Below are 12129 nucleotides of genomic sequence, written 5' to 3'. Positions count from 1 at the left end.
CGGATTTATGTTCTTCACAGAAAATAAGCCAAAGCCAATGAATTTCAGGTTGAAAAAATAATTAATTGTTTAATTTTTCTTTTGAAAAAAACTGAAAACGGGTCTCACAGACCCGAACACCATACAAGAGTTAAATGTTTTGAAAAAATTTTGAACACAATTTCAGCACCCCAAATGAAAAATAAAATAGAATCAAACATAAGCATTCTGTAATCGTTGTCATCTTTTTTGTGCAGATACATAAAGTATATGTTTAAATAGTTAAACATATACTTTAAACATATATAATTATAAATATACTCTAATTGTAATTTAATAATTGATTTACCAGGTGAAGTTGAGTTTAGGGGTTCAGTGAAGTGACATCATCAACACTTTGTCATAACACTGATTTCTAACTTTTTAAATACTTACTTACCTGTGCTTGAAGCCTGTAACAGAAAGAGAAAGAGCACACGTGCAAACAAACCAACTTTAAACCCTGTATGCTGTACAACAAAGGGGAAAGGACAACAGGACCCACTACCAGGAAGGTCCCACAGCTACTTGCTTGTCCTTGCTTACTAAGAAATCCACTGCAAGGACATTAATATTTTTAAACAAATGTAAAAATGATACGGTACTTGGCACTAGGTGCTGCAGCTGCTGTGTGTGTTTGTATCTGAGAGAGATTTTGCTTCGTCATGGAGAGAATGAGGGCAAGAACTTTCTGTCCTGTTAAACCAGTTGGTGCAGCTTTAATCTGATCTGGAATCAGTCCAAAGAATATACGTATTTTTATCACGGTATTAACGTGTTTCATGCGTCATCAATGAGATGTTTTTGTTATACCTTGCAGGAGCATGAACAGAACCTGTGATGTGTGCGTATGTGCACGAGTTTTAAATAACTTCAGCTTTTATCATTTATCGTTCACCTTTTGTTATTGTAACGTAGTTACTTTACAATAAAAAGTATCTTGAGGTAACTGTTGTTGTAAGTTGGTGCTATATAAATAAGTAAGTACTGTATTACTTGCTTACCTAGTGATTACTTGCTTACAATATAAATAAACACATTATGTTATTCAAAATAAAATAAAATAAAAAAATACTTTATCTTTATTATTAGCTCATTCACTCCTGCATATAGCTTGATGTCATCCATATAGACATGGTTGCTGACAGTATCTGTAGCCACTCTTGGTAATGATCACTCCCCAGTGGGGACAAAGAATCTCCTTAACGCACTTGCAAGTCTAATAGCAGTTTTACGGTTTTTCTTTTCAGTTTTAGGACAATAAATCATCAAGTTGAGCTGGAAGACTTGGTCAATGCAAAACAAATGTTTTGACTGTTAATATGAACCCACTCTACAGTCCTAAATTTTTTTAGAATTAAATCAAAAGTACTTGAGTAATAGTGTTTACTGACAGAAAGGATGACACCCATGTAATGCTTAGTGGGTGGAGACAATGCATTCATCAGGGCATCTGTTAAAACACACACCTCAAATAACTAATAAAAGAAAACAAGTCAGTCTGCTCTCCCACAAAGGCACTCCCTGTTATTTTTATGCACGAACGTCATTATCTTTGGCATTGTTTTTTAAATAGTCCCAGATTTCATAATCAACATCAACTCCTCTTTCCTCATGAGACAGTCAGAGAGAGAGGCTGAACATAAGCATGCAGAGCTGATATGACACTGACCAGTGTTTAACCTAGTCAGGTTTAAAACATAGTTATTCTGTTCTTCCTGGGGGAAAAAAGCTTAATCATTTAGAATAGTTTTATTTAGCTTTGAATGAGCAGAAGTGGATGAAATGCCGGCTGGGAAAAGCTCGTCTCTCTGCCAGATTTTACTGTCTGTCTGCCTCCTGTTTTCCTCTACAGGTGAGACTGAACTTGCTTTAAATTCAAGAGGATTCACAAATAGAAACACACAACGAAGAGCCATGTTTGGATTCTTGCTGTCTATGAGTACATGACACGATCAGATGCTACTGAGGAGTTTTTAAAGATCTGAGCCCCTGCTCCAGAAAGTAGAGTCAGTGAAAGTTCTGATTTTGTTAAGCCTTAGATATGGTCGAGAAAATGGGTTCATTTAAACTCCAGAGATTTAGCTGGACATGTGCTGCGGTGATTGTGAGGTGGAGACTGCAGCTGCTGAGGGTGCACTACTGCTGAACCTTTGGATGGCTCTTTTGATGTTTTCAGCTAAATCGTGTTTGTGCTGGTAGGCAAGAAGTGAAGCAACTTATGGCGGTAAGAAGAACTGGACCACTACTGCACACTTTAGCACTGGAGGTTTTCGTAAAGCTTTTATTTTGGTATTTCCATTGACCGGTAATATAAATTTGCATGTTAGCTAAATATTTAGTTTCCTGTAATATTTAGATTACATTTAAAATTGTGTTTTAAATATACAAAGTAACAAATATTTTAGTAAATGTTGTACGCGTTAGCTCCTTAACTCGTTAGCACTGTGCAGGACCATGCACAGGGCGATTCACGTTAACTCGCTAACGGAGATTTGCCGCATTAATATGGTTATGGCGTTTATGTCAAAGGTTTATGAATGAGAGGTCTGGAAAATGCTATCAAAACACATGTTGAAATCAAGTTCTTGTTTTTCTCAATTAGAGTTGCATCGCTTCCCTTTTTAAGGTTAACTTGAAATTCACCATTTTTGAACTTCTATCAGAAATTTCATCAGAGCTCCAATAACACCATCGTTTCATGTTATTAAAAAATCTACAACCTCATTTTCATTCAAAGGAGTTGATCTCAGACATACATGAGCCTAAGTTTTAAGGGACTGTCTACAAATTGCAACACTGAAAAATAAAAAAATTAAAACAGAATATTAAGAAATATTAACTAAAAAACTCTGCTTTCAAACACTATAGAGTAAGAAAATTCATTTCATACCAGGTATTCAGTATAATGACCCCAACTGTGTTATCTACCACACTGATAGTGTTGCGAAATCAGTTTTACCCCGGTTCTTTTTATTCCTCGAGCATCCAGAGATGGCACCGGACTCAGTAGTCATTTTCACAAAGCCTTTATTCATCTTTACTCATCTTTACTCATCTTCATTCATCTTCATTTAAGCATGCATCTTCTAGAAGGGAAGACTTGCCAGGCCGGTGCCCCTCTGCAAAATCTTCACCCCTTTGTTAGTTACAGCCAGCTTTATAGAAGCGACCCCATCATAAAACCCCCACGGTGTGCTGCAAACTCTGTCTGTGTCTATGTGCACGAGCACATGAATGCCTACATGTGCGCGTTCCTCGTGTCTATGTGAGTGCTCGTGTGTGACTGTGTACGCATACCTGTGTGTATGTGTGAGTGCACATGAGTGAGTGTGCGTGTGGATGTGTGTGCGTGACAGTTAAAACACTGTGGGTGTAGGTGACTCCCTAGAGGTCATAAAACCCATCTCCCTTCCAGACCACAGTTATCCAGTTACAAATGTTGAGACCCCCACCCAAACATTCTCTGGGGAATTTCCACTCAGCATTAACTCCTCTCTGTTTTACTTTCACAGTTCAAGTGGGGGAGGGGTCTCCTACAATCTACTCCTAATTCACGACACAGTGAGGCCTTTATTATATTAAGGAGCAGTCAGTGTCTTACAATAGTAAAGCTTGAAGAGCGTTCTTCACCTCTCATCCGAGAAGCTTCTTCAGTTCTAAGGTCAAATGGTGGAGAGTCCCAGATATAAACCTAGTGGGAGTATTCCCCCCACAGAGGGACAAAGGACCCCCTGATGATCCTCTAATCGCCTGAGCCAAGGTGTGAAACTGGGTGTGGGTCCCAATCAGCCAGAGTTTCGGGTGTGTTCATTGTGAAACCTGGCCCCACCTTATCATGCGAATTCCTGAGGTCAGATGGCCCAGGATGTGAGTGGGCGTTAAGGCGTCTGGGAAGGGATCTCAAAACTGGATTATAGATGGCAGAGAGTTGGTGTCGTAAACCCCCGCCTCTGTTCAAAGATGGTCGCTCACAGTGGACATAGATGGCTTCTTTCACTCCTCTTTCAAACCATCTGTCCTCTCTGTCCAAAATGTGAACATTGGCATCCTCGAAAGAGTGTCCTTTATCCTTAAGATGCAGATCTGTGTACAGCTGTTGAATGTGTAATGACTGTTTCCTATCTGTGTTGTTGTTGTAAGTCTGGTTTGTCAACATATCCTGTTTGTTCATAAAAATAATAAAACAGGTCCTTCTGATCTTACTGCAACAGTGAGTCTGAAATAAGGCTTTAAAACGGTTTTATTTAAAATAAGGTATATATTTCAACACTTTGGCAAATCTACACATAAACTAATCAATGATGTATGCATGCTTGCCAAAGCTAACACACACTTATCTGAGATGAAAACTTAAAGTAAACATTTTTGTGGGTAATCGTTAGAATACTCAGTATTAACTATTTATTATAAATGTTCCCTCTGATTTAATTGAATGTATTTACATACTGCAGGAACTCACGGTGTGTCAGATACTTCTATCTCTCACCATATCTCAGATTGAAAAGACTTTTTAGTTCAGCTGAGCTCTGCGGGCTCTCTGTCTGTGAACTAATAAGGTTCTCCCCTGTTTCAGATGGGAAAATCATCAAAGCTGAGTCTGGACAGAACGTGTCTCTGCCATGTCAAACTCCAAACATCAGCATGCCCATCAGAGCTGTGGAGTGGTTCAGACTTGACCTGCAGGAAGGACATGTTCTCATGTACCGGGGTGAGCAGTTTATTTCATTCAACCAGCTTCCATCGTTTGTGAACCGGGTGGATCTGCAGGACAGACAGATGAAGGACGGAGACGTGTCTTTGACTCTGAAGGATGTGACGAGTGATGACACTGGAACATTTCAGTGTTACGTGGTCCAGAGAGGAACAAATGGCAGGAAAAGCATTTTTGAGTATATCAGCACCATCTACCTGAGAGTTGTTCCTCCAGGTGAGTCATTTAGAAGAGGAAATGGATTATTTTCTGTTCTTCACTCATCACCTACCTGACAGCTGACACCTCACACCTGTTTCTCACCTGCAGGTCAGACAGGAGGACACAGGAAAGGCAAAGGGAACGAGTATGTATCCTCTGGACTGGACTTTTGTTTAACAGTTAGTGTTATACTTGTTACGCTAGCTCTTGCTTTTTTTATGACCTTCACAATACCCAAAACACAGGAGAAGAAGATTTGATCCAGACCTCAGATGACTCGACAGGTGAACCTTAAGTCACCTACCCACTAAACATTGGACATGGGATAGACGTGCAGATCATGTCTATACTGGGTCCATCAGTCCATGACCAATTCTGAACATCTATATATCCAAACTAGGTCCGCAACTTGAAAGACCTCATCTGGTGTTACAGAAATGGCAGATAAAAGTCACTCCGAGGTCACTTTGCTCAGTGGGTTGTAGATGTCTAACACCTGAATTTATTTAATAATGTCTTTAGTGTTTCTTTAGAAACATTATTAAAAAGATTTTAAAAAAAGTAAATGAATGAAACAAAGTGTTTCCTTTTCCAAGATTGTTTAGCTGTTAAAAAGCAATCATTTAAATCAAAGCTGGATGTAATCAAGTCTTCATAGAGCAGCCAGTCCCAAATGACTGCTACAATCCACTTTCACCAAAACTTATTTTTTATTTCCAGAATTATTTCTATCATTATGTTTTCATTTATTAATTTGATGATTTAATTTTTTGGGAAGCAGTGTGTGACACCTATAAATGTATGATCACATACATCATGTTGAAACAGGATTTCTACATGATCTAGTCCTCACTCATTTTGTTTCTATACTGTACATACAGCCTGGTATATATTTATTTGGGAGACGGTGGAATATGTTTGTTTGTCACTGTCAGAGTTTTTTGTATATTTGTATGTGTTCAGAGATAAAGAGAGTTTACAAAGTGAATAATAAGCAGGTTAATCAGTGTTAGTGAATCTGCTCAGATATATTATTGAAGCTGCAGAGCAGGAGGATTTAGTTGTAAGTTACACTGCATGTAAAAGGGATCAATAAAAGGTCATTATTGTGTAAATTTATACCTAAACAAACAAGGTAACCAGGTGGGTTTAAAGATCTTAACCTGAGTCAACGTTGTGTTTTTATGTGACGACAAGATGACAATGTGTACATGGACAAAAAAAGATGGTGAAATTCTGTTTAATAAATAGATGAGGAAGAGTTTGCAGCCTGAGCACAACTTGTGTCTCCTGCTCGTGTTTTTCTGTATAAAACAGGCCCATCTGAAGGCCTGCAACAGCTACAACGAACTCTCATGTTCCCTGTTTCTCATGAAAACACTGCAAAATATCAGCATTTGGGACTTAATGACCCAAAATTCATATCTCGATATTTTTTAGCTGGATGGCGATATAAGATATATATCTCGATATATTTTTTTTAAAGCCATAAAGTAAGAACAAAAAGAGAGTTCTTAGTCAAAGCTGTGTCCCAGATGTCACACAGGCACTTTTATTAACATAGAGCAGATGTACATAAAATTTACTCAAAAATAAATTATGAGCATTTATTAAATAATAATGCTCCATAAATAAAAGAAAACAATGTTGTTTTTGTGCATAACAAAAAGCTCACAATTGTGCAGTCAAAATGTAAACTAAAAGACGCTGAGCATAATAACAAAGACAGATTTCACAGCTGCTCTGTTCCCAACTTGTACTGCGTGACTGACAGCCTGGAGTTTGAAATCCGCTTCGCAACCACGTCTCTTAACAGGTGCCATTTATGGTCCTTATACACAGTAGGGTAATATTACGTTGAAGCACAGTACGTATCACTCCGCGAGGCTCAGCCGTAATGCTCCGACAGTCCATCAAGCGGTGCAGCTCCGTAGCTTACCAAAGTCGTACTAAAACATTTTTTGACAGATTGCTGAGCGCCGTGTTCCACATAAAATCGGTTCGCGGCCATCAAGCACAACCAGAATTCATACATAAGGCGCGCTGTCAACTAGAAAATGAAAGGATTTTAGTCCGTGCAGCACCTCTGGGCTGCATGGCGTTAGCGTGGTTAGCTCGTTAGCGTGGTTAGCTAGCTAACACGTTGACGGCCGTCCAGCCCCACGCACGGGGCGATGCGCAGTAACTCGTTAACGGAGATTTGCCGTGTCCATCTTGTCGCTTCCTGCAGGTGAAGCGATGGGGGAGGAGGGGGAGTTGTGTTCAGTGAAGGAGAGGCGAGGCCGAGTAACGTTGCGTAAAGACGAAAGTGGACGAAAGAGAGGCAAACTTGCGGCTCCACAAGTATAATTATAACGTAACATAGACTATATCGATATAAAGGATATTGTCACATCTTATATCTCGTATAAAAATATATCGATATTTTTTAAAAACTCGATATATCGCCCAGCTCTAACGAGGTGTCTTTTTCTGAAGAATGTGACAAGAAATGACACTGGAACATATCAGTTATGTCATGTCAGAGAGGAAAGAACCAGGAATGCACTGTGGAACCATATCAGCATCATCACACTGAGTTGTTGATCCTCCAGGTGAGTGAGTAGAGTTGAGTGTGTGTGTGATCAGAGGTGAAGCTGCTTCCTGGTTGTTGATGTTTGTTTCTAAAGATGTTGTTGATGAGACTTTGTAGAAAGCAGCTGGTCTGAGTGATGTGATCAGAGTGCAGTAGATAATGTCTGACAGCAGTTTGAAGAGGAAATGGATTCTGTTCTGTTCTTCACTCATCACCTACCTGACAGCTGACACCTCACACCTGTTTCTCACCTGCAGGTCAGACAGGAGACACAGAGGATGGAGGGAAGGAGGATGGACCTGCTGGACTGAATGTTTGTCACTTTTTGCTTCTTGCTGCTGTTGTTGCTTTTTCTATGACCTCTTTTCACAGAAAAAGATCTACACAGTGTCATGGTCCCCGTGCCTGCTCGGCTGGCCCTGTGTGGCTACATGTTATGTTTTGTCTTTTCTCTCTCTCTCTCTCTCTGCTCGCTGCCTGGGCGGAGCTCATTGTGAGCTCCCGGCCTCCACCACCTGTAGGCAATCACCTGTGGCTCCTCACCTTGTTTGCTCCCGCTACTTAAGGCAGTGACTGAGAGCACCTCGCCGCTGGACTATTGAGTAACGCTCGTCAGTGCTACTTTAGCCTCAGCCAGTTTTGAGCTCTGTCCGTGAAAGTTCCGTGCTAACCCTTGTTCTCTGTATGCTTTTATGTGCTATTTTAAATAGTTACTAATAAATTGACAATTTGCTTTATCACTAGACCACGGCCCTCTATTGAGTATAACAGACCTGAGCGTCTTCCTGGTAATTAGCATTACTTCGATCCAGTGTTCTCCGGGTGAAATTCCAGGGTGGCGTTGTCGGTTGTCTGTTAAATTGTGAAGAGTATTTATTCCATCCCAGCCTTGTGCTGCCACGTTTAGTTTAAGATCTACATTCTGATATTCTGATGAGAGAGAGGTTGAGTCTCCATGAACAGCTTTACTGCTGCTGTTTGACATCTTTGCTATTCAAATAAACTTGCCTTGCCTAAATCTCTTCTTTTGGTCCATCTGTGCCTCTTTCTTGGACCAACAGGGGGGCCGTGATCCACACTTTGGGAATCACTGCTATAGTGACTCAATGATCTATTTTTTTTTCTGGGGTAGCATGTAGATTACTTTATATTCCTGTAAGAGTATATTTGTTTTATTTGTTTATTATTAACAAATTTTCAACATGTATTATTACTGAGTGACGGCTTTGCTAAATCCAGCTGTGAGCTTTTTGACTGTTTCTGGGGACACTGAGCAGCAGCACAGATCTATACTGTGACAGTATAATGGATGGTATGTGTGTTTATTTATTTAATCACTTAGTCTCAGCTCAGCCTTTTTGCATATAAATATCTTCCATTCATACAATATGCCAGCATGATTTCAAGATAGTAAGTTTAGACTGATCGAAGCAGGAACTGAGTAAAAATGTGACCTGAGTGTGAGGTATGTCTGAAAGAGACTGACTAACCCACAATAAATAAATAATCAAGTAACTAAAAATTATTTTTACTCAGGCCATGGTGTAATAATGATCACTAAACCTTTGAAAATAGTCCCTTTAACCTTCCTAACATTAAAGATAATATTTTAATAATACCGCAACATATTTAATTTTACAAATAGAGACAATATGAACCAGAAAAACCTGTGTGGGCCTGTCACTGTGAAAAATTTGAAGCCTCCAGTTTTTGTTTTTTTGTTTTTGTCTGAACCAGGAAGTGTTTTGAATGCAGGGCAGAGCTCTGACTCTGCAACCAAAGGGTAAGGTTGAGGGTAAAAACCTGTTTCAGTGTAGCATACAGGTGTTCAGCAGTACTGGGAACAGTGGGTGTGTTAGTGGAGGCGCTTAATGAAATGATCCCAGGAAGCAGGTTGTGAGATTATTATACTATCCTATGCCACCTTATACTTCTAATCAAAGAATTGTTGAATCATTATACAGCTATAGGCCACATTATGTCTTGGATTAAAGATGTGAAATCATTACTGTTTTATGATGCACTATACTGCTGATTTATAAGAAATACTGTTTGTAAGAATCATTGGCCTTCCTTTTCTGAGTACAAGAGAACAGAACATACCGTAGAGCTTTTCTGCCCTATCTCATCAGGAGGAGATAAAACAGGAAGCCAAGGTCGTCACGTAGGCGCCGTAAGAGAGAAAGAATGTGAATGCTTAGTGTGGCGGAGGGCTGAAGCTATAAGACTGTGAGAAACAGTCAGACACTTTGACATTTTGCAGGAAACCCCGCCTTGCTCATCTCCTGTCAGGACGTTTAAGCTCAAAGTGTGTAAGGAATTATGAGAAGTGTATGGAATAAAGAGATTGTTGATTGAGCATTTATATACTGAGTGTTTATACACCCACACACCATCAGGCTGTTTAACTCCTCTCTGGAGGGGAGAGGGAGGGGAAACAGGAGGACAAAGGAGGGGGGACAACTAAGCTGTAGTGCCTCTTCACTGTGCAATACTTTTTGTTAATAACCAACGGTGCAACAGACTCACAATACTTGAAATGTGCAATTCCCTTGTATTCTTATTCCTATTTATTCTATTTATCCCTTTTGTATACTCTGTATTTATATATGTGTATATATGCTATTCTGCTCACATTCTGTAACTTCTGTCGGTGCTGTGCTATTGGAAACTGAATTTCCCAGAGGAATCCACCCGAGGGATTAATAAAGTTTTATCTTATCTTATCTCTCTTCTTGTTCTTCCTTCAACCCAAACAACAAATATTTGGGATATTTAACAAGGTGTAGCAGGCCTCCTATTTTCATTACAGATAACTCGGTTCAAACTTTAAATGTTGTTTGACAAAATCTCAGCTGTGTTTCAACGTGTTTTTTGACAGCATTTCCTTTATAACCTTTTAACCTTTATAACAGGATTAAATATGCTGGGATCAGTGAAGTAGAAAAAGTTCACAGTGTGACATTGAAGTGTTTCTAACTCGAACTGTGAACTTCTGCTGATTAAAACACTTTAATGTTGTATTTAGTGACTGTAATAATAAAAACAGGTGCAGCAGGAAGAAAACGCGATGGAAAACAAAGCGGTAACTAACTTGAGAATCCAAACATGGCTCTCAGTGCTGTGTTACTATTTGTGAATCCAGCTGAATTTAAAGCGCGTTCAGTCTCACCTGTAGAGGCAAACAGGAGGCAGGGAGTGAAATCCAGCAAACAGACACACATGTCCCAGCAGGCATTTCATCCACTTCTGCTCACCAAAACTGAATAAAACTATTCTGAATTTCCAAATGATGAACAGAATAATCTCTGTGTCTTCTGATGATGGATGTGTTAAAGTTCTTTATTATGAAATCTGAGACTAATCAAAAAACATGCCAAGGGTTGATGGTGCACCAAAACATAAATACAAATAAGTGCCTCTAATTATTTTATGGTGTCTGTTGCCACACGTGCCCCGACTGCAGCGAGAAGTATTTCTTACTTCCGCCGCGGGGGTTGTGTTTTTAGTAGCGTTTGACACATGTGCATTCAAACATGCTACTCCCTTGAAATTAAAGATAACACACAGATAAGGAAGACAGGAAAAACTGTTTGTTACTCTACCTTTATTTGCAAAACTTTATAGTTAACACACACAGACCCTGTTCGTTTCTGCTGTTTCCTAAGCACAGAATGTTTTTCATACCTTTTCTGCAAGAGTGTGTGGAGATACAGAAATTCTTTTATTGCTGCCATATAACTTACAGCATTACAATTGGATTAATAACATTCTTTACAGCATTGTTCCATTTAATAATATTTCTCACAGTATTGATATTGCATTAAAGTCGTTTATTGAAGATGTTAATTTAAGGATCCTTTTATTATGTTAACTTTTATTACAGGTACGGCCAGAGTATTTTATGCACATTGCATATCTGTGCTTATTTCGAGTTGATGTTCGGTTCATTAAAGGTTTTAAGCTTCACTGGCGTGACAGGTGATCCATGCTGAGGGAAACTAGAACATAGAAGGATGACTGCATACATGCTTACAGTACATATAACCCCCCCCCCCCCCCCACACACACACCCTCTAGCAGATCATTACATGAAGGAACCTTTTAAAAAACAAAAAACAAGCGAGTCCATGCTCACAGGTGTACACACGGGTGATCACACCCACAAACTACACCCTTTTTGGCTCCTACCTCAAAGCACACTGTGTTCTGTTGATCTTATGTGCTGCACAATAATGTTTAATATTTAGTATTTACTGTCATATTCCCATATATCATTGTGATGTTGTTTATTCTATTACTCTTGTTCTCTTCTGCTTGTTTTCTTTTTTCTTTCTCAGCAGGTGATCCAGGTGATTGATATATGCATTTTTTTTTCTCTGCCCGTTCTGTTGGTTTTTGTCTTTTGCCCTTCTCCCCCGTCCCTCTTCTCAGCTGTTTCTCTTTCCCTCTTTCTTTCTCCCCTTCTTTCCCCCAGTCAAGTCTGTCCCGTATTCAGTAAGTGAAAATAAAATAAACAATAAAAGGTGAATCAAATGGACCATTACGGCAAGGCTGGGATGGTCAATTTGGTAAAGTAAATCCGTTGGGCATCTTTCTTTGCCTTTAGACAACAATTCTG

The 12129-nt window shown here is 39.4% G+C and overlaps 1 protein-coding gene across 1 annotated transcript; it reads left to right on the top strand.

The window, feature by feature from the left end:
* The first annotated feature begins 1562 nt into the window (after positions 1-1562).
* Positions 1563-6213, top strand: LOC102313464 (selection and upkeep of intraepithelial T-cells protein 7). The gene is made up of 3 exons (XM_005951782.2): positions 1563-1873; positions 4595-4948; positions 5042-6213. The coding sequence occupies exons 1-3, from the start codon at positions 1804-1806 to the stop codon at positions 5191-5193; spliced, it is 576 nt and encodes a 191-aa protein (XP_005951844.1). The 5' UTR covers positions 1563-1803; the 3' UTR covers positions 5194-6213.
* Positions 6214-12129: the final 5916 nt, after the last annotated feature.

Source organism: Haplochromis burtoni, unplaced genomic scaffold (assembly GCF_018398535.1).
Source record: "Haplochromis burtoni strain Fernald_Lab_line unplaced genomic scaffold, NCSU_Asbu1 Contig_939, whole genome shotgun sequence".
Lineage (NCBI taxonomy): Eukaryota > Metazoa > Chordata > Actinopteri > Cichliformes > Cichlidae > Haplochromis > Haplochromis burtoni.
Note: the sequence above shows the minus strand (reverse complement) of the source record. Positions and strands in the feature narration are given on the sequence as shown.